General features: G+C 44.3%; 1 protein-coding gene across 1 annotated transcript in view; it reads left to right on the forward strand.

Moving 5' to 3' along the window:
• The first annotated feature begins 728 nt into the window (after nucleotides 1-728).
• Nucleotides 729-25343, forward strand: part of LOC121282471 (sodium- and chloride-dependent neutral and basic amino acid transporter B(0+)-like) — a 50333-nt gene continuing 25718 nt past the window's right edge. Inside the window, exons 1-4 of the mRNA XM_041196174.1 lie at nucleotides 729-855; nucleotides 17432-17563; nucleotides 19485-19652; nucleotides 24265-24403. Coding sequence (XP_041052108.1) covers nucleotides 17458-17563; nucleotides 19485-19652; nucleotides 24265-24403 — 413 coding nt within the window. The 5' untranslated portion in view covers nucleotides 729-855; nucleotides 17432-17457. The remainder of the gene's footprint in view (nucleotides 856-17431; nucleotides 17564-19484; nucleotides 19653-24264; nucleotides 24404-25343) is intronic.

Below are 25343 nucleotides of genomic sequence, written 5' to 3' on the forward strand. Positions count from 1 at the left end.
TGTCCTTTTGTCTAAGACATCTTTGGGCTATCTCCGCCTATCACAGGCCCTCTATCCAGCTCTACCTGTCCCACCCACCACTCCCCCTCACCCCCCTTAAAGCAGCTTATATTTCACCTCTTTTCTATTTTTACTTAGTTCTGTTGAAGAGTCATACAGACTCGAAACATTAACTGTGTTCCTCTCCGCAGATGCTGCCAGACCTGCTGAGTTTTTCCAGGTATTTTTATTTTTGTTTTGGATTTCCAGCATCCGCAGTTTTTTGCTTTTATCCATGAATTCCTGTTGTCCTCTTGCTTTGCTTTACTTGGTGAAAAATCTGGGAAGTCCACGTGCAGAGTTCAAGTCAGAATCCACAGACATGATGGGCTGAATGGTCTCCTTCTACACCGTAACAATTCTGTGATTAAGCGGCAGTGAACAAGAAATTAACATATCGAAGCAGCATACCTGCCTATCCCATGGGATTCCCCCATGTGCTGAAGAACGTGTTTTTGTTACAGGTGGATGTCAACAGCTTCCTGCCAAATTGCCGACATGCCGGCAGTTTCAGCTGTTTTAATTTGCTGCCTGCATAGAAACCCACCCACACTGATAGGTTAAAATTCTTCCCAGTGTTTCTTTAGCGGCCGAACGTAATGCGTATTCTGCCTGAGAAAGTCTAATTTCTGAGTCGCCCATTTCCTCTCTTTCTCCCCCAGGCTGTCACCAATCAACATGTGGATGGAAATGATGAGAATGTGGAGCGAGGCAACTGGTCCTCGAAAACTGACTACTTTCTCTCAGTTATTGGCTGTGCCGTGGGTCTGAGCAATGTCTGGAGATTCCCTTATCTGGCTTACAGAAATGGAGGAGGTACTGTAGTGAATCCAAAATACAGGGGAGTGAAAGACAGAATTACATTCATTGATTTATTAAGAACATCAGATTGAATGTACAGTCCAAGGCAAATAATATAGGATCAAAATTTCTACTATAAGAAATGATGGATTGAATGTCAAAGCTTTAAACTGTTGTCTATTTATAAAATACTTCTTATGAAATTGAAGTGATGTGACAAGATAGTATTTATTTTGAGGAAAATAGGAGCTCATGGTGTTGTGCGTAACATTAGTATAGATAGAAGATTGGCTGGTTGGCAGAAAACAGAGAGTATGCATAAATGGGTCTTTTCTCTGATTGGCAGGATGACTAGTGGGATCCCGAGGAGTCTGTTCTGTGGCCTCAACTTTTTGCAATTTATATCAATGACTTAGATGAAGGGCATGGAGGCATGGTAGCTAAATGTGCAGGTGACACAAAGATAGGTAGGAAAGTATGTTGTGAAGAGGGCATAAGAAGTTTGCAGACGGATATAGCTAGTTTGAGCGAGTGGGCAAAAATCTGGCAAATGGAGTATAATGTACGAAAATGTGAAGTCATTCACTTTGCCAGGAAGAATAAAATAAAGCAGCGTATTACTTAGACAGAGAACCATTGCAGAATTCCATGATGCAGAGGGATCTAGGTGTTCTGGTGCATGAGTCACAAAAGTTTAGTAAAGCCAGGAATTAAGAAGGCTAATGGAATGCTATCCTTTATTATGAGAGGGATTGAATATAAAAGTAATGATGTTGTGCTTCAGTTATACAGGGCGTTGGTGAGACCACATCTCAAATATTGTGTGCAGTTTTGGTCCTCTTATTTAAGGAAGGATATAAATGTGTTGGAGGCAGTTTAGTGGAGGTTAACTAGATTGATGCCTGGAATGAGTAGGCTGTCTTATGAGGAATGGTTAGACAGACTAGGTTTCTTTCCACTGGAATTTAGAAGAGTGATGGATGACTTGATTGAAGTATATAAGATCCTGAACAGTATTGACAAAGTGGACATGGGAAAGATGTTGCCTCTTATGCCTGAGTCCAGATCTCGGGAACACTGATTTAAAATTAGGGGTCGCCCTTTTATGACAGAGATGAGGAAAAAAAATTCTCTCAGAGGGCTGTGCGACTTTGGAACTCTCTGCCTCAGAAGGTGGTGGAGGCGTTGTCATTGAATGATTTTAAGGCAGAGGTTGATAGATTCCTGTTCGGCAACAGAATCAAAGGTTATCGGGAATAGATGGGAATGTGGAATTCAAACCACAAACAGATCAGCCATGCTCTTATTGAATGGCGGAGCAGGTTCGAGGGGCCGAATGGCCGCATTCTGCTCCTATTTTGTATGTTCGTATGTTCATGTTGTCCATCCCAGGTTGTTCTGAGGACAAAAAGAGATGATTACATGGTGTGAAACTGAAGACGTGTAGATCAGACCAATTAGGTTTGACCTGTTTAGTTGATAAGATCTGTGAAGCAGCTGAGGTTTTACAAAACTGTTATATTCATTTTTTTATTCCAGTTTTCAGGCTGCCAGATTTTATTGAATTCAATTTTACAATTCATTTTGATGGGATTTGAACTTTTGAGCTGTTCGGTGAAGGTGAATGGAATGTTGGCCTTTATCTCAAAAGGACTAGAATACAAAGGGGAGAAAATGATTTTTAGTTTTAAAGAGCTTCATTTAGGACCCATCTGGAGTGCTGAGCTCAGTTCTGGGAAACATGGGCTGGCGGGTTTGAAGGCTTGGAAAATCCAGCTGGTGGTCTCCCTCCCACCTACCCCCAATCTGTCTGATTTACGGGGGTGCGGGTGAGTTGTCAAGACCTGGGCAGGAGGATGAAGTCCCCAGCCTTGTCCTCATCTCACTGGCCACTGTAGTTTCTCATTACCATGACGACAAGTGCATCAAGTAAATTTTTGCAGTGTTCTTGCTGTTGTGTCGACTCTCACTTCCCAGACCGAATACACATAGGGTGCACCGCTGACATTCTTAGAGACATTGGCCTGGTCAATCATGAGGCTGGAAGGTGCAAGTCTGAATGCTGAACACTTTTTTTTATTCATTCATGGGATATGGGCATCACTGGCTAGGCCAGCATTTATTGCCCATCCCTATCTGCCATTGATAAGGTGATGGTGAGCTGCCTCCTTGAACTGCTGCAGTGCATGTGGTGTAGGTACACCTACAGTGCTGTTAGGGAGGGAGTTCCAGGATTTTGACACAGCTTCGATGTGACTGGTTGGAAATCCCTTTCAATGCGATGGAATGGCAATCAGGCCCAGGAGAAATGTGGACATCTCCCACCATCTCCACTTTATTCCTCCTGGAATCTGGCAGCTATTAAAGTGGCATGGGCACATATTCCACATTGTGCTTTCACACTGTGATTTCTCGATGGCATCATCCTGTGGTAACTGATGATCATCACCGTCTTCAGGTCTCTGTTCCCCCTGCTCTTCATCCTCCAAGACCTCTCATCCACCTCCATTTCTCCCCCTGGCAAGGGATCTCCCCTTTGCTGTGCCAGTTTGTGAAGGGCACAACACAGCACAATGATGCAGGGCATCCTATCTGGACTGTATTACAGTGCCATACCTGGGCAGTCCAGACATCGGAAATGCATCTTCAGAAAGTCAATAGTCTGCTCGATTAGGGACTGTGTGGAGCTGTGAGCTACGTTGTATCTCTCCTCCGAAGCACTCTGAGGACATCACACCGGTATCATGAGCCAGAATTTCAGTGGGTGCCCCTTATCCCCAAGCAGCCACCCCTGTAGACACACAGGCCCTTTGAATATCTGAGGCACCTGGGATTGACTCAGGATGTAGGAGTCATGGCAACTCCCAGGGTACCTGGCACAAACGCACAGTATGTGCTCCCGATGATCATACATCAACTGAACATTGATGTAATGAAAACCTTTATGGATGATAAGCATTAGGGGCTGTTGCCATGGAGCACTTAAAGCCACATGGGTACAGTCAATTGGACTCTGCACTCTAAGGAAGCCTGAGATAGCTGCAAACTCAATGAATCTCACAGCATCACTACCTTCGTTGAGAGCAAACCTCACATAATGGTGTGCCTTGCTGTTGCAGGCATCTGTGACCTCCTTGATGTGTCTATGTGTTGCGGACTGTGAATGCCACACTGGTTTCTTGTGGTCCTTGAAATGACCTGTAGGCAAAGAAATTGAGGCCATGGTGACCTTCAATGCCACTGGCAGGGGATGGCCTCCCACTCCATGGGGCGTTAGTTCCTCTCGTAGAATGTGGCAGATGTGATTTACCAGAGCTTGGGACAAGTGTAGACATGCATGGCATTGTCTCTTACTCATCTGTAAATAGGTGAGTCTCCTTCAGTAGACCCTTGGCCTAATGAGTTGCCTCCATGATCTGGGTCTATACTCATGATCCTCATATTCTTGCTGTGGCTCCCCTTGACCCTCAGGCGGGCTTCCTCCTGAGCCTGAGCCCAGCGCCGTCTGTCCCTTCTTCTCCTCCTTCATTCGATTAGAGTCCTAAAAAATGCCAGCTTTGCATCCTGGATCAATAACTCATTTGTCATTCTCTCTGAAGTGATTGATTGAATAGATTAATGAATAATGGGTGAACAGAGTGACGCTCACAATCTGTAACCAAAAGCAACTATAATGGTGTATAATGGCTTCTGCCCCACTAGCCTTGTCACTGATGCAGCCTTGTATCTGAGGCACTAACAGACACATCAGGTGACCAAGAAGCCATCCCTGAAGCTTTACATCTGAATCTCACAGATGCTGGAGAAGATTTGAATGACATTTGTGATCTGACCTTGCTCAGTGCTCAAATCTCTGATTAAAACTCATTAACAATATGTTGCTCATGTTTAATGACTGGATGCCCTTTGGACCGTTAAGAATGCCAATTCTGGAAAGCACATGACAGTTTCCCATTGATGGGATCCCATATATGCAGCATCTGTGCCTCTTTAACAGTTGCCTGCATTCCCAAAATTCACATTCCTAAGTGTTAATGTTGAAATGCAGCGACTGTGATGTTAAGCCAGTGACTCTGACTTTCCCCTGTTACAGCGCAGCAAAAGACTACCTCCTAAAAGAGCTCTTCCTCCTTTATCTCAACTCTGACTCCAGTTTAATGGCACCTACAAGTTATAGGGTGGCTCAGAAAGGGTTCCTTATTCCAGCAGTGCTCCCCTCCCACACTGCCGCAGACCCCTCCTGTGCAAATTTGCTTCTAATTTTGATTTATAATTTTGATTTTGGTGCAAGATGGTGGTTCTGTGTTATTATTTCAAGACTAGCTTTGACGATCCCTCTCTCACTGTCTGCATCCTAGAAGTTAGAGCTCCCTCCTGTTATTCTCCAGCCTCTCTGAGTAATACTGGATCCCACTGTTGTTGTGGTCAACAAGACCAGCACCCCCACTTTCGTGCCCATCACATGTGCTCACATACACGGTCTATTGCTCACAACACACACACACACACTTTTGCTGTTATGGCACAGCTGATGGTAAATGCTGAGCTACTCAAATCCGAGTGGAAAACTAGAAACAACTGCCACAACTGTTTTGCAATTTGTATACATTTCAAGATGCATGTAGTAATAAGGCCACCAAGTCTTATAGGTTTCTTACAAAATGAAATTAAACCTTTATTAATAGAAGAAATGATTTTAAGTACATAAATATATATCTACATATGACCACTATAATAACTTCAAAATCCCCTAGTTAATTTAACTCCCAGTTACAATTTCATTAAGGCAACCGTACAACACGTAGATTTTAAAAGACCCAGGCAAAGGAACACCCAATAACTTGAAACAGAGAATTCAAAGTGAGTTTTCTTATCTTCAGTTCTTTGTAGACAGCAGCTTGAGGCTTAGATGCTGAAGGCTTTTCACACTTGTTAGATCTTAGAATTCCTTCCCTTGCACATAGCCTTCTCTCCTTTATCCACATATTCCCCTTTGAATGCAAATTCCCATTGTTTCCCTATGTCTTTGTACTTCACCTCTCTAAAAATAAAAATCTTTCAAAGTACTAATTTAACTAGTCATTTTTAGGAAAAAATAAACACACTGTTTCTTAACTTCTCCTGGCTAAGTGTAATATTTCACTCCATCTTTTGAATTAAAACCAGTCTGATTTATTTAAAAATGCAATTGTTCCCTTTACACCTTACATCATAAAACATCCCCCATGTTTACCTACTTGACATTTCAAACCTAGCTTACCTTCTATTACTTCAAAGCCTTCAGACCAGCTGCCGATAATTCAATTAAGTCCCACGCACACACACAGACCCATAGGCACAGACCCCCATTATCACTCTATAATAAATCCCAATAACATTATGAAAATTATTATATTTGCCTGACACCAGGGACAGCCTATACTCTCACCCCTGACTGTCAGCCCAAGGAGTGTCTCTACGCTCTGACTCCAACCTGCTGGCTCCAGACCAAGGACTGACTTTCAATGAATTCCCCACTGTCCTCGTGACTGAACACCACACTGTCTCCCTTCCCACCCACCCCCCTTTCATAAGTCTCAATGTAACCTATCCCTCATGTGCCACACTAACAGACAATACCCCACTCCTTTCCTATTCCAGTGTCTGTGTGCACCCCTCCCATTCATATATGTGGTATCTCATCCACCCTCTTAATTAGTAGTGTTTCAGTTTCCCTTGTTGGGCTCCAAATTCCCAAGCCTCAGTCTCCCCTCTGCCTGCCTTCGTTCCCCTTCCACCAACGCCGCCACCCCCACCACCACCCCCCCCCACTGCCCCCACCCCCACCAAATCCCTTGCAATGCCTTGCTGCCCCTTTGGACCCTGTATGTCTGGTATCCTATTCCCAGCCCTCCGCCCCAGTCAAAATGCTGGTCTCTTTATAAGTGTTCAGCTCTGCCAGATTACCGCTGCACAGTGATGTCCTTCAGGACTATGAAGACACCCATCAGGATCAATACAAACCTACACTCCCAGCAATATGACGTTCCACTGGCAATGCAACAAGACTGGTGCAGAATTGTGGCAGGTAGGCTAGGAATGTTGCACTCACCTTGAAGAAGCGAGCAAAGTGGGGTCTGACCACTACACATCACTCTGCCTTTCAAATGTGATTCAGGCTGGCATCATTTCCTGCTAGTGTGATACAAGACTGGAAGGCACCAAGTAATTCAGGCAAACAGCATAGTTAATGAGCATTCATGAGATGGTAATGATGCAAATGGTACTCATGTCATGAGTCACATGCACTTGTCAGACTTGCCCTTCTTGGTCAGGGAGGTTTGAGATGTGTTACATAACTTTTGGTAAATTGCTGTCTGTGGTGTATCCTGTAGATAATATACATTGCAGCCATGGTGTGTCAGTGGTTGTTGGAATATTAATGCAAATGGCTGGGGTGCTAATCAAGCAGACTGTTTTGTCCTGGATATTTCTTCAGAATTGTTGCAGCTGTCTTATCATCAGCACAGGAGTGGGTGCCATGCTGCCCTGCAAGTTCTAAGGCCTCCACCATGGGGGTCAAGATGGACAGAAATGATACCCGTCACCTGTCTTGATCCATTTAATCTTCTCTTACAAGCACAAAGATGAACCCTAGCAGTTCCCTCATGGAGACGAGCACAATGTCTGTAATTGTGCAGCCCAGTGATCCATAGTAGGGGCATATGAATGCTTCCTGCAAGCTACACTAGGCAGCTTGTGGAGGTCAGCAATCATAGGTGGTGCTGCTTTTGCACTCTTACTGGTCGGGCCCTGTACATCCTCACTCTTAACTGGGTAGGATCTTCCAACAGCCAGCCAGACAGCTGAACCCTGCCGAGAGAAAGAGACACCCTCTTCAGTTCCCCATGATGGGACATCTAGTCTGACCCTATAACTCCAGGAACTGGTTTCCAATGTTCATGTTTCCATATAATGTGTAACTCAACATCTCTTCCAATATCAGAACCAAGTCAAAGTCCCAGCCTTTAGAGTCAAATTGCCACATGTAAGTCTGTAAACATTGGCCCAACTCCTTTGGTTCCAAAACAAAAACAGAATTACCTGGAAAAACGCAGCAGGTCTGGCAGCATCGGCGGAGAAGAAAAGAGTTGACGTTTCGAGTCCTCATGACCCTTCGACAGAACTGAGTTCTGTCGAAGGGTCATGAGGACTCGAAACGTCAACTCTTTTCTTCTCCGCCGATGCTGCCAGACCTGCTGAGTTTTTCCAGGTAATTCTGTTTTTGTTCTGGATTTCCAGCATCCGCAGTTTTTTTGTTTTTATCCTTTGGTTCCAAATTGTTTTCCTTTATTCATTCAAGGAATGTGGGCTTTGCTGGCCAGACCAACATTTATTGCCCATCCCTTATTGTCGTTGACAAGGTGGTGGTGAGCTGCCTTCTTGAACCGCTGCAGTCCATGCAGTATAGCTATACCCACAGTGCTGTAAGGGACAGAGTTCCAGGTCCTCGGCCCAACCACCTTCAGCAACTTCATTAATGACCTTCCCTCCATCATAAGTTCAGAAATGAGGATGTTCACTGATGTTTGCACAATGTTCAGCACGATTTGCGACCCCTCAGATACTGAAGCATCCATGTCCAACTGTAGCAAGACTTGGACAATATCCAGGCTTGGGCTGACAAGTGGCAAGTAACACTGATGCATCACAAAAGTGCCAGGCAATGCCATCTCCAACAAGGGAGGACCTAACCATCACCCCTTGACGTTCAATGGCATTACCATCACTGAATCCCCCACTATCAATATCCTAGGGGTTACCGTTGACCAGAAACTGAACTGGACTAGCCATATAAATACTGTGGCTACAAGAGCAAGTCAGAGGCAAGGAATTCTGCAATGAGTAGCTCACTTCCTGACTCCCCAAAGCCTAAGCAGCATCTCCAAACCACAAGTCAGGAGTGTGATGGAATACTCCCTACTTGCCTGGATGAGTGCTGCTCAAGAAACTTGACATTGTCCAGGACAAAGCAACCCGCTTGATTGGCACCACATCCACAAATATTCACTAATCCCAGCAACAATTCACAGTAGCAGCAGTGTGCACCAACTACAAGATGGACTACAGGAATTCACCAAGGCTCCTTATACAGCACCTTCCAAACCCAAGACCACTACCATCTAGAAGGACAAGGGCAACAGATATATAGAAACACCAGCACCTGGAAGTTCCCCTCCAAGCCACTCACCATCCTGACTTGGAATATATATCGCCATTCCTTCACTGTCACTGGGTCAAACTCCTGGAATTGCCCTCCTAACAGCACTGTGGGTGTACCTTCACCACATGGACTGCAGTTGTTCAAGAAGGCAGCTCAGCACCACCTTCTCATGGGTAACTAGGGATGGGCAATAAATACTGGCCCAGCCAGCGAAGTCCATATTCCGTGAGTGAATTAAAAAATTGGCCCATTTCCAAGCCAGGATAGGGAGTGGCTTGGAGGGGAACTTCCAAGTGGTGATGTACCCAGGCATCTACCACTCTTGTCCTTCTAGATGGTGGTGGTCGTGGATTTGGAAATTGCTGTCTAAGGAGCCTTGGTGAGTTTCTGCAGTGCATCTTGTGTAGGGTACACGCTGCTGCTACTGTGCGTTGGTGGTAGAGGGAGCGAACTTGTGTGGATGGAGTGCCAATCAAGTGGGCTGCTTTGTCCTGCATGGTGTCAAGCTCCTTGAGTGTTGTTGGATCTGCACTCAACCAGCTGAGTGGAGAGTATTGCATCACACACCTGACTTGTGCTCCTTGGATGGTGAACAGTTTTGGGCAGTCAGGAGGTGAGTTACACATAGCCTCATAGAGATTGGCAGCACAGAAGGAGGCCATTCATCCCATCGTATCTCACCACACTAATCCCATTTTCCAATGCTTGGCCCATAGCCCTGGAGGCTATGGTAATGCAAGTGAGTGTCTAAATATGTCTTAAATGTTATGAGAGTTTCTGACTCAATCATCCTTTTAGGCAGTGAGTTCCAGACTCTCACCACCCTCTGGGTAAAAATAATTCTTCTCCACTCCCCTCTTAGCTTTCTACCTCTTACCTTCAATCCATGCCCCCTGTTTATTGACCCCTCTGCCTTCCTATTCACACTATCTATGTCCCTCATAATCTTATACACCTCTGTCATGTCCCCTCTCAACCTTCGCTGCTTCAAGGAAAACAACCCCAGCCTATCCAATCCTTCTTCATAGCTCAGACCCTCCAGCCCAGGCAGCATCCTGGTAAATCCCCCCTCCACCCTGTCCATTGCAATCACATCCTTCCTCTAATGTGGTGACCAGAACTGCACGCAGTACTCCAGTTGTGGCCTAACTAGTGTTTTATTCAGTTCCAGCATAACCTCCCTGGACTTTCCTCTGTTCTACCCACCAATGCTTTCTCATGCACTCGGTTAGCTTTCCTAATTTCCTTTTAGAAATGTTATTCCCGGCCCAATCTTACCCATTTCCATAACTATCCTGAATCTTACTGTGTTATGGCCACTATCTTCAAAACGTTCCCCTACTGATATGCCTTCCACCTGCCGGGGCTCATTTCTGAATATTGTTGGGCTTTTTACGTATTGGCTAAAAAAGTTCTCCTGGATGCAACTGAAGAATTTTGCACCCTCTCTACCTTGCACATTAAAACTACCCCAGTTAATATTTGGGTAGTTAAAATCCCCTAATATTACTGCCTTATTATTCTTACATTTCTCTGAAATTTGATTACATATTTGATCGTCTATCTCTCCCTGACTGTTTGGGGGCCTATAGTATATACCCAACAACTTCTACCCATATGGCTTCATTTGATGATCCTTCCAGGTTATCATCCCTCCTCACTGCTATAATTGATTCCTGATCAATATTGCGACCCCCCCCCCGCACTCGTCTTCTATCCCCATCTCTATCTCCTCCCAATACCCTATAACCAGGAATGTTGAGCTGCCAATCCTTTCTTTTAGCTAAGTCTTGGCCATAGCTATGATATCAGACTCATATCATATCATACGTACCTATCTGTGCCCTCAGCTCATCTGTCTTATTCCTTAAGCTCCTTGCTTTCTTACCTAGCTTATGTTCCCCCTGCTTTCCAGACTCACTTACTGGCTAGTGTTTTAATTTGTAATGCCACCTCAGCCTCTCTCTCCTCTGAACTACTTTTCAGGATCCCATCCCCCCTGCCAATTTAGTTTAAATCTGCCCCAACAGTATCAGCAAACCTCTCCACGAGGATGTTGGTCCCATTCCTGTTCATATGTAACCTGTCCAAATTGTACAGGTCTCTCGTCCCCCAGAAACGGTCCCAATGTCCCAGGAATCTAAAGCCCTCCCTCCTGCACCATCTCTCCAGCCACAATGTCAGAGATTACTCCCTTTGAAGTCCTGCTTTGCAATTTCCTACCTAACTCCCTAAAGTCCATTTGCAGGACTTCATTTCTCTTTCTTCCTATATCATTGGTCTCAACATTTACCACAACCTCTGGCTGTTCACCCTCCCCCTTCAGAATGCCTTGCAGCCATTCTGTGACATCCTTGACCCTGGCTCCTGGGAAGCAACATACCATCCTGAAGTCATGTATATGGCCACAGGAGTGCTGTCTACTCCCCTCACTAATGAATTCCCTACCACTATTGCCCTTACACACTTCTTCCTCACCCCCCCAGAGCAGCTGGACCACCAACAGTGCCATGGCCTTGCCTCTGCTTGGCTCCACAGAGGAACCGTCGCTCTCTCCATTTTTCAAGGCTGAAAAAGCCATTTTATGAGCGAGATGCACTTGGGGGAGCCCCTCACTACCTGCTTGATCTCTGGCGGTGACCCATTCCCTCTCTGATTGTACTTCCTTAAGCTGCGGGTTGACCACGTCCTGAAATGTGCTATCCATGAACCTCTCAGCCTCGTGAATGCACCATAGTGCCCGCAGGTGACATTCAAGCTCCAAAACCTACAGCTCGAGTTGCTCCAGTTGGAGGTACCTCCTGCACACATGGTCATCCACACTGCCAAGAGCGTCTAGGATTTCCCACATAGCGTAGGATGTGCAAATCACGGGACACACTGCAGGATTCCTAACCTTTGACTTGCTCTTGGCAGCCACAGTATTTATATGGCTTGTCCAATTCAGTTTCTCGTCAGCGATAACCCCCCAAGACATTGATAGTGGGGGATTCAGCTATGGTAATGTCATTGAATGTCAAGGAGTGATGGTTCGATTCTCTCTTATTGGAGATGGTCATTGCCTGGCATTGTGTAGCGTGAATGTTGCTTGCCGCTTGTCAGCCCAAGCCTGGATGTTGTCCAAGTAGTGCTGGAATTGGACATGGACTGCTTCAGTATTGGAGGAGTTGGAAATGGTGCTAAACATTGTACAATCATCAGATGATCTTATGCTGGAAGGAAGGCCATTGATGGAGCAGCTGAAGATGTTTTGGCCTTGGACACTACCTTAAGATCATAAGACGTAGGAGCAGAAGTAGGCCATTCGGCCCATCGAGTCTGCTCCGCCAGTCAGTGAGACAATGGCTGACCTGATAACCCTCAACTCCACTTTCCTGCCTTTTCCATAAAGCCCTTGATTCCCTTAATGATTAAAAACCTATTTACCTCAAACTTGAATATGCTTACTGACCCAGCCTCCACATCCCTCTGAGGTAGAGAATTCCACAGATTCACCACCCTCTGACAGAAGAAATTCCTCCTCATCTCTGTCTTAAATGGGTGACCCCTTACTCTGAGATTATGCCCTCTGGTTCTAGACTCTCCTACAAGGGGAAACAACCTCTCAGCATCTACCCTGTCAAGGCCCTGAAGAATCATCTATGTTTCAATTAGGTTGCCTCTCATTCTTCTAAACTCCAATGAGTAAAGGCCCAACTTATTCAATCTATCCTCATGAGAAGATCCCTCCATACCCGGGATCAACCTAGTGAACTTCCTCTGGACTGCTTCCAATGCCAATATATCTTTCCTTAGATAAGGGGACTAAAATGGTTTACAGTATCCTAGGTGTGGTCTAGCTAGTGCCTTATATAGCTTTAGCAAGATTTCCTATTTTTATGCTCCATTCCCTTTGAAATACAGGCTAACATTCTATTTTCCTTCCCTATTACCTGCTGAACTTGTATGCTTTTTGTGATTCATGCACGAGGACCCCCAAATCCCTCTGTGCTGCAGCTTTCTGCAGTCTTTCTCCAGTAAATAATATACGGCTCCTCTATTCTTCCTTCCAAAATGCAGAGCCTCATATTTTCCCACATAATGGGCAGGAATATTATGCTCGGCGTGCGGGTGTGCACCCAACATGCCTGAGTGTAAAATGATGCGCGACGACATCGGGTGTGCGCCCCGATGTCATCACGCACTGACGTGATATTTTGCTCAGCGGGCACACACCAGAGTCAGCTGCGCACCCACCAATAATTAAAAGGCCTATTAACGCTATTAACAATCTAATTAATTTCAAATCTACGCTGCCCGTCCAACCTTACGGTTGACGGGCAAGCGAAAAGGCCAAGCGGCCTTTACATTTTTTAGCGAACCTCATCCACAAGTGGGATGAGGTTTCCTAAAACAAATAAACACTAAATAAAAGCTTCATTTTGGAATTAAAAATATGTCCCATCTCATATGATAGAGTCACATGAGGGGACATGTTTTATTAAATTTTTACTTTAATAATTTTTTAAACAGCGCTTCAATCTCCCTGAAGTAGCTCTGTGCCTCAGGGAGATTGAAGCGCTCTTTTTCACACATGCGCAAACTGCACGCAAGGCCCAGCTCGCCCTCCAACCACCGCTCACACAAGCAGTGCTCAGCGCTGCCGCTCACAATCCACGCAAGGTGGGCCTTTGTGAAATCAATCGACTTCCCGTTCCCGCCGAGCACCCCTGCCAAAGGCAAAATCCTATATATTACATTTGCCAAGTTTTTTGCCCACTAGCTTAGCCTGTCTATATTCCTCTGTGGACTCTTTGTGTCATCCTCACCATTTGCTTTCCCATCTACTTTTGTGTCATCCGTAAACTTGGCAATAGTACATTGGCTTCCTTCATCCAAGTCATAAATATATGTTGTAAATAATTGTGGCCTCAGCACTAATTCCTGTGGCACTCCACTTGTTACAGATTGCCACCCTGAAAATGACCCCCTTACCCCAACTCTCTTTCTTCTATTAGTTAGCCAATCCTCTATCCATGATAATATGCTACCCCCAACACCATGGGCTCTTATCTTATTAAGTAGCCTTACCTACCCTGAAGGAACCCTTGCAGTGATGTCCTGGAGCTGAGATGACTGACCTCCAACAACCACAACCATCTTCCTTTGTGCTAGGTATGACTCCAAGCAGTGGAGAGTTTTCCCCCTGATTTCCATTGACTCCAGTTTTGCTAGGGATCCTTGATGCCACACTCAGTCAAATGCAGCCTTGAAATCAAGGGCAGTCACTCTAACCTCATCTTGAGAGTTCAGCTCTTTTGTCCATGTTTGAATCCAGGCTGTAATGAGATCAGGAGCTGAGTGATCCTGGCGAAACCCAAGCTACACATCAGTGAGCAGGTTATTGCCAAGCAAGTGCTGTTTGATAGCACTGTTGATGACTTCTGCCATCAATTTACTGATGATCAAGAGTAGGCTGATGAGGCGTTAATTGGCCAGGTTGGATTTGTCCTGCTTTTTGTGTTCAGGACATACCTGGGCACTTATCCACATTCCTGGGTAGATGCCAGTATTGTAGCTCTACTGGAACAGCTTGGCTAGGGGTGTAACAAGTTCTAGAGCACAAGTCTTCAGTACTATTGCTGGAATATTGTCAGGGACCATAGCCTTTGAAGTATCCAGTGCCTTCAGCCATTTCTTGATATTGTGTGGAATGAATCGAATTGGCTGAAGACTGGCATCTGTGATCCCGGGGACCTTTAGAAGAGGCCAAGATGGATCATCCACTTGATATTTCTATCTGAAGATTGTAGCCTCAGCTTTCTCTTATGCGCTGACGTGCTGGATTCTCCCATCATTGAGAATGGGGATATTTGTGGATCCTCCTGCTGCAGGGAGTTGTTGTCGACTGGCTGTATCATCCAAGATGCATGCTGGGACCCCATAGAAGCCCTGACTCACTGAACTCCATGGGAATTGCCCGGAAAGCTTCAACTTTTGATGGGCAATTCCCCTGCTCCCTGGGACCCTGCACGGATGTCTTCGACTCTAACTCAGAACTTAGACAGTTCCAATGTACTTATCTGGGTAATTATTCAGGAAACCTTGGACAAAAAACACCTAGCCTCCCGCCTGTTAACTCCACAATTGACAGCCCCCTCCAATCACTCACACTGACACCCCAACTCCCTCCTCAATGCCTGACAGACCCCCTAACGCCCTGACAACCCCCTAATCTCACTTCCTGACCACCTGATTATAGCCTCCGAGCATCCCCTTTGGAATCACACTCACCCTCATCCATTTGCACTCTCACACCAATGCCTCAGTCACCATGTCTTTCCTTCCTCTCCAATACATATAGTCACACAAGAAGCTGAGATGCGTGGAGTTTGCCTTCCAGTGCCAGGCACCTTAACAACCACTGACAATGTGTACCCACCTCCTCCACTGGGAAGGAGATTTTATCCTACAAGACTGCAAATGTCAGGAAAACCTGAGCCTCCAGAAGCACTAGTGCTCAGACATGTTGAGGGCACTGATCCCCTCTCAGTGCACCCTGTGTTGGGGGCGGGGGGTATTACCTCCTTGGAACTGGATCCCTTTCTCCACCTCTCTCCCCTGTAGAGGGGAATGCGGTTGAGGAAAAGCCAGTTGGTATTGATGCCGGTCTTGTTCCTGATATCGGTGGTGCTGTTCAGGCTTCTCTTGCTCTTTGTCAGAGGTACAAGATAGAGCTGCATAAGCTGCTCCCATGCTGTGGTGAAAGCTGGCAGCAGGAAATTGCAGCTGAAGGTAAGTGAAGTTCTAGACAGGTGAGTGACTTCAAAGAAGATGGCAATCACCTATCAAGCAGTGGTAACTCTCTGAGGAGAAGTGTTTATGAACTGTGTTTATTCGGGAGTCTAGCTAAGTAGGAATCTTTTGAGAAAAGTTGTAAGATTAAATTTAAGTGTGTACTGTAATTATGAGTGTTTAAGTTTCCTTTCTCTTGTTAATAAATTTTTTAATTTAATATTTAAAGTGGAACTTTTATTTCAGACTTCAGTGTACATACCTTCTCGTAATAAAAATACAAATTGCAAATCATTGTGCTAGCTTGGCCAAGTTTCCCGTTGGAATTTGGTCAGCACAGCAATTACCACCTGCTATACCATAAGACAAAAAATGTTATTAACTTGTTTTCTGCTCTAAAGTTGATGCATTTAAGCGGGCAATCGCAGTTCTGGCCTTTCCATGAACCATGTGCTAAGTTTCAAAAGAGCCATATAAATACATACAATTAAGGATATTGGTGTGTGGAACATCCAGAGGTTACATTTGCAATGACCTGGGGCAACTTGCTTTATAACACATCCTTGTGATTCTGTTAAGTAGAAACTGGTGGAACTATTAAGCATGGATTCTACTTAAACCTTCACCATGGATAGGAGCTGAGAAAGAATACATGGACTGAGATGTTTTGCTTTTCCATTTGATTACATTGGATCTGCATCAGCGTGTATTTGCACCATAAAAGCCTGAAGATATTTTTGTCCCATCCACAGTAACCAGAGATCCAACGCGGATACTGAGCCTGTGAGGGTGAACAGTGGGAATGCAATGAAAACTTTTACCAGTAACAATCAGTTCAGAAGCCTACACCACTGCTACCTTCAGCCCCTGGTCTAAGTGTTGCTCATCGAGGAGGAGTGATGATTTTCACACAGGTAGATGGCAATCAGGAGTTTCCTTGTCAAAGCTATGAGATTCATGGGATTTAGAGTCAATGTTGAGGACTCCCAGGGCCAGCCCCTCCTGACTGGTTACAACCATGCCCCTTTGAAAAGGCCAAACTCAAGGATATAATGATGAGTCTGGAATAACAGCTGAAGGGAAAGTTCCAATACATACAACGTTTGGTTGAAAAGTAGTGTTGAGGTTCAGGGCTGGTGGGATCTTTAAGGTTATAATGATATAGTTATTCACAATGATGTTCTATAATTTCAACGATAATGATTGATCCTCCATTCCTGCGAAAAAAATCAAAGGAAAAGGTTTCTGTGGGAAGCACAGATTGTGTTTTCATCTCTAGAAAAGAACACATAATAGTATCTCTGTAAACTCATTGGATGTGCTGAAATAGAGCATTCACTTTGTGTCAGTTAATCTGAGAATCTCAAGTGAAATGAACTGAAGAGCTAGGAATATTGTAATAGGATAAAGAGTCTGAATGTTGTTTTTGGATGTTTACTATTCAGATGTTGAGTACAATTGCAATCTGCAGCATTGACTGTTCTGTCAATGGCAATTTTAGTTCGTGTTAATATGAAATAAACAAATGAGTTGTTTAACTTCTACACCAATATTGTGAAAATAAATCTAATGTCCATGAAATATATTTCAGCTTTCTTTTACTATATTTTCCAGGTGTGTTTCTTATTCCCTACACACTCATGCTGGCACTCATTGCTATGCCGATGTTTTTCTTGGAATCTTCCTTTGGGCAGTTTGCCAGCCTCGGACCTGTTGCAGTGTGGAAAGCCGTGCCAATGATGCAAGGTTAATGTTCATTTAGCAAATGAATAAGACTGTTTGATTCACATTGGTGTATGGAGTCTGAAGCCAGCCTTGCTGATCCTGTTTGCAATCTGATCTACCATTTGCTTTTGCAAAGACAAATACAGAGAACAGACAAGATGCAGCAAATATAACGTTTTTATCTTTAATTCTCAATTGAGTCAGATATTAGACCCAATATTTGGAGAGCACTCTACCAGTTACTGAGTCATTAGCATTGATGCTATTTTCATGTTTCATTTTTCCAAAAGAAGTGACAGTTCATTGAAATGTTACTTGTTTGATTTAAATGCAGCAATAGGCTTGCCATCACATGACTTTTCCAATGCTCCAGCCATTTGCCAGCCAACTGCTGTCTTCATCGGCCAATTGGAAAGCAAAAAGACTCATTGCCCAATTGGATGATAGTTGATTGGAAGCCAAACAGTTTTTTTTCCCCCATTTTCAGTATCTTTATGTTTGGGGAAGAGAAATGTTCAAAGAAAATCTTTTTTTGTCAATCTTTTTTAATGTCCTTATGGCCAGGATTTTGCAGCCCCTTCCACCCAGTGGGATATTCCGATCCCGCCGAACTGAATGGAGATTTCAATAGCTCGCCACATCCAGCGGCGGGAGACATAATGCGGCGGGGATATAAAATCCTGGCCAGTGATTTTTCTACAGGGTTGCACACAGCAGTGCTCTGGAGATTGATCTGCAGATCCTCTAGACTCCAGGCCAATCCTGGAAGGTTGGCAACCCTATGCAGCAATAAGTCACTGAAAGGGATTTAAACATGTGGGCAAATATTTACCATTGATATCAAGCGGAGGATGGAATTCAATCTCCCTGTGTGGAGTAATGTGCCTGTCTCATGAGAAGCATGATGAGAAAATTAACCACATTGAGAAAGTTTTGAGAGAAAGAATGAGAGATGGTGTGCTATTTAAAATTAAAATAAACAAATTGACACATGTACCTCAACAATGCAGCTGGTCTTGGGCAACAGCTCTAGAGGTGTTTCTGTGACTTTAGACCAAGAAGGATTCTGTCACTGATTGCCAAATGTTCCCGAAAAGCACACATGTGGGCCATGAACATTGGTGAGGACTGGACTGGGCCAAGTTAGGATGTTCCTCCGAGTTAATAGTTAATGATGTTCATTGTTTAGCTTCTTGGGTGAAGAATGTTCACTTGGATAGGAGACCAGAGAGTGGCCAGCACCTGTGGGAACAAACCCCAGAATGGGTTAGAAAATGTGGTAAGAGTTAACAATCAACTTCCTTCATTTAACAAGTTCCTGCTTATTTTCTTTGAAAATGAGGAAGTGATAAGGAAATCATTTTATCCTTAATTATTTCATCAACTCATCCATCCTGGTATTGCTCACAATGTCAGTTGATCAGCTGTTTTAGGAGGACAGAGACTTTATTGCTGTTGCAGAGAACTATGATGAACTTGCCCTTTAAAATCAGACAAATGAAATGCTATTATGCGGGTTAGTCCTGAGGTTAAATGGAAGGTCATTGTTTCTCTGTAGATTACAGCTAGTTCTAAATTCCTGAATTTCCCAGGTCAGGAAAATGAGAAGGGAATGCCTGTCTCTCTCTTTTTATCTTCATATGTTATATTTCTCTAGAATATTTTGCCAGGAAGTCTGACTTCTGAATAGGATAAGAGCATAACTTTGATATTTTTATATTTTAAAAAATATATATTTTATTCATTGTATTAAACTGCTTGGCAGCTTTTCTAATCAATGAAATAATGCTGAAAGCCTTATAAACATAGAGATAACAGCAGAAATAGTCAGAGTGATTAATTATAACAAAATTGGCCTGCCTGACCAGCTGAATCCATTTGAAAAAAAATTCAATATTAAATAAATGCTAATTGAAGTTCCTGCTCCTCATTCTATTTTAAGGTGTGGGGATCACTATGGTCCTGTCCAGTACACTTATTGACATCTCCTACAACTGCATCCTCGCCTACAGCCTTTACTACTTGTTTGCTTCCTTCCAATCCCCACTGCCGTGGGCAGACTGCTTCAGCTGGTGGGGTGCAGATGAAACATGCAGCAGGACTCCCAAAGGTACTGTCTTCACTTCTATTGGGTAAAGTATTGGGCTCTCAATGATCTGTCTGCTAGGCACATGTACCTGGTTGTACCTTCCCCCCACCTCAGCCTTTGAGACATGAAGGAATGTCATCAGTCACTAGAACAGGGAGGAAGCCTTTTGCTAAGTCTGCATCATTCCACTGGACCCCCCCAGCGGTGAGCATATTTGCTATTATTGAATTGTGCTCAAAGAAAACAATGTGACAGGATACTGAGGCAGGAATTGCAAATGATCTACACATTTAGGGAATTGAAGCCTTTCTGTTGATGTAGCTTTGTCACTTCTGAAAGGGAGATTCAGTGCCATTTGTGTTCTGTCTATTGCTTTGAGCAGATTGGGTAAGCCAGCAATTCTATAGTTCAGCGTGCTCACCATTTGCAATCCTATGGGCTGCATTTCACCCCCCATCGGATGGGTTGTGCGAGAGCAGGCGGGAGCGAGCGTGAATCCGATCAGGTCCATGCCGCCATTTCACCTGGGTGGCCAATTAAGGCCCGCCCAGCGTGATGCTCGCCTGGAAGCGCTGAGCGCTCCCTGTGCGGGTGGTTGTGGGGGGTGGTCTCTGAGTCCGGGCCTCAGGGAGCTGCTTCAGGGAGATGTGTTTAACTTTAACACCTGAATAAAGTAATTAAATATTTTTAAAACATGGCCCCTCATGTGACAGTGTTAAATAATTTTTAAAATAATTTTTATTGAATTTTTAAACATTTCCTGAAACCTTATCTCGCTTGTGGATGAGGCTTCATGAAAAATTCAAAGGCCGCCTGGGCTCTTCGCCTTGGACGGGCAGCCCATTTAACTTTTTTAATTAGTTTTTAACAGGCCTTAATAGGTCTTTGACAGTTTGGCACACCCACGGAACTGAAAATCTAAGCGACACATGACCCCGCCCTACTCACCGACCTGATAATTCTTCCCTATAGTTCAGTGTGCTCATCATTTGCTTCATCCTGGGCCAAATGTTCCAGTCTCCAGATCTTCGGAGACTGGATATATTATTGAAGAGGTACATGGGATCCTGCAAATGTCCTGACATGCGGAACCTTGGTGGGAATTGCCGAGGAAGTTTAAAGTCCCAATGGGCAATTCCCCTGCTCCCTGGATCCTCCACAAAAATCTCCAATTTTGAGTTAGAGTCAGAGACCTTCTACAGCTCTGCAATACTAAACCTTGACTCCACTCAATGCACCCCAACCCGACCTAACTGCACACCCTGATCTGATCTGACTACCTCCCCAAACTGACTACCTTTCCCGACCAGCCAGCTATCTTCCCAACCCAAACCGACTAATCTCCAGACCAGACCTGACTACCCCCACTGATCCCACTACCACCCTAACCCAACACAACTAACCCCAGCCCAGCTACACCCCCAACCCACCTCACCCACCTGACCCACTTACCCAACTCACCCACTTACTAAACTCAACCACTTACCCCTTTACCTACCTCATCTGCCTATCTACCTATCCATCTACCCATTCATTCGGTCATCCACTCACTCATTCATTCACTAACGTTTAAAGTCTGGATCTTTAAACTTACCAGATGGCAGCTAGTACCATAAATAGCAGGTGTGACCTGACTCCCCCGACCCGATTCCGCGCCGCCGAATTTCTCGGAGCACACTGGTCTGTGTAATTCTGTGAAAACTGGGATCAGAAGACCCCGGAAGAAATGCGCAGTAGCGTTGATTTGGGGGAATTTATGAGCACAATGGCAATCCGCTAATCATTGCTGCTGCTCCGAAAATTCAGGTCATTGTGTTCATAATTTAATTAACTCCCAGCTCAACAGAGCAGAGAGTAGTGACCTGTCAAATGCTGTCCTTCACTGCCCCCTGACAGATCTAACACAGGTCTCAGTTTGGATGCCTGGAATGGTTCAGAGCTGAGGGTTGCAATCACCTTCACTCCCATTGTGGTGACTCTAGCACATGGATCAAAGCTTCAAGTCATCATGGAGCAGATCACACAGTCGGCCGATTGTCTCCTTAGTGAAAACTATCGGTACAAAGTCAGTTTCCCCGCCATGTCAATCTGGGGGTATACAGACTCTCTGGACAGAGTATCTGTGAATGAGATGCAGCTGTCTCCTGTGGGGCTTCACTCTTTGAGACTCGGCTTTCTGGATCCGTTCCACTTCTTCCTCCAATACAGTCAATGCAGCCTGAGAGTGAGTGACTTTATTCATTTTGTCAAGAAGAGACTGGTGCCTACATCAGTTTTCTTTCCGGTTAGTTGATCGGCTCTTCCTCAAGGTGAACACAGGGCTCCTGTGCCCATGAGAATCTTGTTGCAATGTTAAGAGAACAATCCCAAACAGGTGCAGCTGGAGGGTATTTTCATCTGAGAGCCGGAGGCATGACCAGGCTTGTGGGTGGAGATGTATTCCAATACAGGGTTTGAAGGCTGGATGTGAGGAGTTGAGATTTGGGCAGAGTGTTTTTTTTTCACATAACTCACTTGCATAATTCTGTGATCTTTTAAGACAATTAATGTATTCAGACTCAGGTTACGCATCACTGGATACAAATGGGGTGGAAATGCCAGCAGAAAAAGTATAAGGTTTGATCTGTAAAACAAGTAACATTGCTACCCATGGATGTGAAATAGAGGAGGGTGTAGTGTCCTGTGTTACCACAGGGCCATGGGTCACCATGGGGCTATGAGATTCTTTTACTGTAACAAACCCAATAAAACTAAATTTGACTAAACATTTCTCAGCAGGCAACTAATACCCTAACTTAAGAAAAAAGATATTCCCCTGGTCCCTAACAGTACCAAAAAACTCAAGCTATATTTCTACATTACATTGCATTCTCTGCAGAAATGTGGCCGTTATGGGAACCAGTCCAAAATGATTCCCAACTTCCAAAGGTTGCCTTTCTCCCTATTTTGGTGAGTCATAAAGTCCAGCGTTTATCGGAATTCATTTTCCTCAGTTTTCTGAGAATTCCAAAACCAACTTCCAGTAGCAAATCCATTCCATTGATTCCTTCTTTTGGTTTTGGCAGGGCAAATCTTTCAGTGTCTTTAAATTTTTAACAGTCCTGTCTCTTTGACCAGGGAACATGCTCCCACCTGTATTCTACCAGAAGGCTAACAAAGGACAACGTTTTCCCCTGCAGTCCACAGCTGCTGTTTCCCTCTTTCTCTCCCTGACCAGAGTTTCTGGGCAGGATTTTACCGTCGGTGAGCAGGGGCGGGGCCCACTCGCCGACGGGTAAAATGATGCGAGATGACGTCGGGCGGAACTCCCAACGTCATCCAGCCCCATTTAAATTTTCAGGAAGGCGGGGGTGCAGAAAAATCAGCTGCATGCCCGCCAACCTGTCAATGGCCAATTGAGGCAATTGACAGATCAATTAAAGTACTTAGTGGACCTCCCTGTCCAACCTTAAGGTTGGCGGGCAGGCCAGGAGCCCCGGCGGCAATGAGAAAAAACATGAAACTACATGCACCAGTGCGATGAGGTTTCATGTAGGGTTTTAAAAATTTTAATAAAGCTGCTATGGAAATTCTGAACATGTCCCAACTCATGTGACATTGTCACATGAGGGGACATGTAAGGGCATTTTTTTTTCTATTTTTAATGTTGTTGACAGGAGAGCCGATCTCCCTGAGGCAGCACTTAGCGCTAAAGAGCGCACTCTAGATTTTGGGGATTCCCCACCCGCCCAGGGAGCGCATAGTGCTTCTGTGCTGACGTCACGCTGGGTGAGCCAATTAAGGCTTAAAATGGCGCCATGTCTCTGATCAGGGGCACTGATCGGAAGCGCACCTGCACGCTCCTGCCCATCAACATCCCTCCCCCCAAAACAGGGGGGAAATTCTGCCCTCTGAGTCAGTACATTCACAACAGCAAGAACAGCTGCTTCTCCCTTTCTGTTCGTGTGTTAAAACTGGCACTTGGGTTTCAATGCGACTTGACCTGGTCATCCTGTTCCCCAAGGCAACCATGTCACATCAGCTAATCAGTGGGCACAATGAGTAGGAGGTCACATGTCCTTGAATTAAAAGAGACAGTTTAAGATATAATCACCTTTTAAAACCTCTCGTAACAATATGTGTTACACTGGGGGCAATTATTATGGTGGGGACATTTGTTACAATGAAGATATATATTGCAATGTGGATATGTATTACAATGGCAATATGCCACATCTCCTGATTTTTCCTGCAACCCTTAATTCTAAAAATAACAAAGAACCAGGAGATCTTCCCACCACAAGAAATTCTACAATGATAATTTTTAAATAATATATTGATAGCCCTCTGTGATCATCATGACACATTGAAGGAACTTATTATAGTTTGATGTCTTAACCTTGTCTTATGATTGCAGAATATGCCAAATAACATTTGCTTTTACGGGTAGAGTGAGCAGCAGAGCTAGACTGTTCTGTGAGTGGAGTGTACAGACTGTACCTTTGTGTTCTGACCCATCTGTAAACTCACCCGTGTGATAAAAGGGATTGGACTGATTCAGTCAGAGTGAAACAGTGATCCTTATTATATCACGAGAAATGACAGCATAATTCCCAAAGAAATATAATTCTAAAACACATTCCACATTTTCTAGATCCATTCTGCAATCTCACTCTGGATGATGGATATTTTGAAATCGTTAATACAACATGGCTGCATGTAAACAATGAAACTTGTCCAAATGGAAGAGAAGTCAATGTTCCTCACCAGGGTCCGAGTGAGCAATACTGGGAGTAAGTAAATTACTACAGATAGTGGCACCTATAACCTGCACAGCTGTACCAGTAGCTTCCTCTTGGGAACGTCAGTTGGGTGAATGTCCTGTTTAATGAGTGAAAAGCTGTTTGATTTAGATAGAGCTACTATTTACATCATACACCTGTTACAAAATAATATCTCAACAGGGGCGGTTTTGTTAGTTAACAGCTCCCTGGTTTCTGACACTGCAGGTTTCCTTTAAGAATATTTATACATTGAAACATTTATTAACCATTTGAATTGACTTCTTCAAGGAAGAGATTCACAACCAGAATTCTAAATATTAAATGATTCCAATTAGTAGTACTGATATCCCTTTTCTCTGCGTTTTAATTGAATTTAGTATTGTGTTTAACCTATAGACCTGGGAACTGAATTGGGGGAAACTGTCTGGGAGCAGGTATCATGCTTAACAATATGATGGAGCTGAATGTACTTGATATTTCAGAAGGACAGGAGGTAGAAATGGTAGTGGGGTTGCTCTGTTAATTAAGGATGACATTAGTACAATAGTGAGATGTGACCTTAGTTCTAAATAACAAGAATCAGTTCGGGTAGAGGTAAGAAATAGCAAAGGGAAAAAGTTAATTGTGGGAGTAGTTTATAGACCCCCTAACATCATCAATGATGTAGGATGGAATATACAGAAAGAAACAATGGGTGCTTGTGAGAAAGGTACTGCAATAGCCATGGGTGATTTTAATCTACGTATAGACTGGACAAATCACTTTGGCAAAGGTAGCCTATAAAATTAGTTAATCGAGTGTTTTCAGGTAATATCTTACAGCAGCATGTTCCAGAGCCAACCAGACAGCAGGTTATTTGAGACCTGGTGGTGTGCAATGGGGATGGATTTATTCATGACCTCCAAATAAAAGAATCTCCAGGTTGCACTGATGATAACATAATTGAATT

Source organism: Carcharodon carcharias, chromosome 9, assembly GCF_017639515.1.
Source record: "Carcharodon carcharias isolate sCarCar2 chromosome 9, sCarCar2.pri, whole genome shotgun sequence".
Taxonomy (NCBI): Eukaryota; Metazoa; Chordata; class Chondrichthyes; order Lamniformes; family Lamnidae; genus Carcharodon; species Carcharodon carcharias.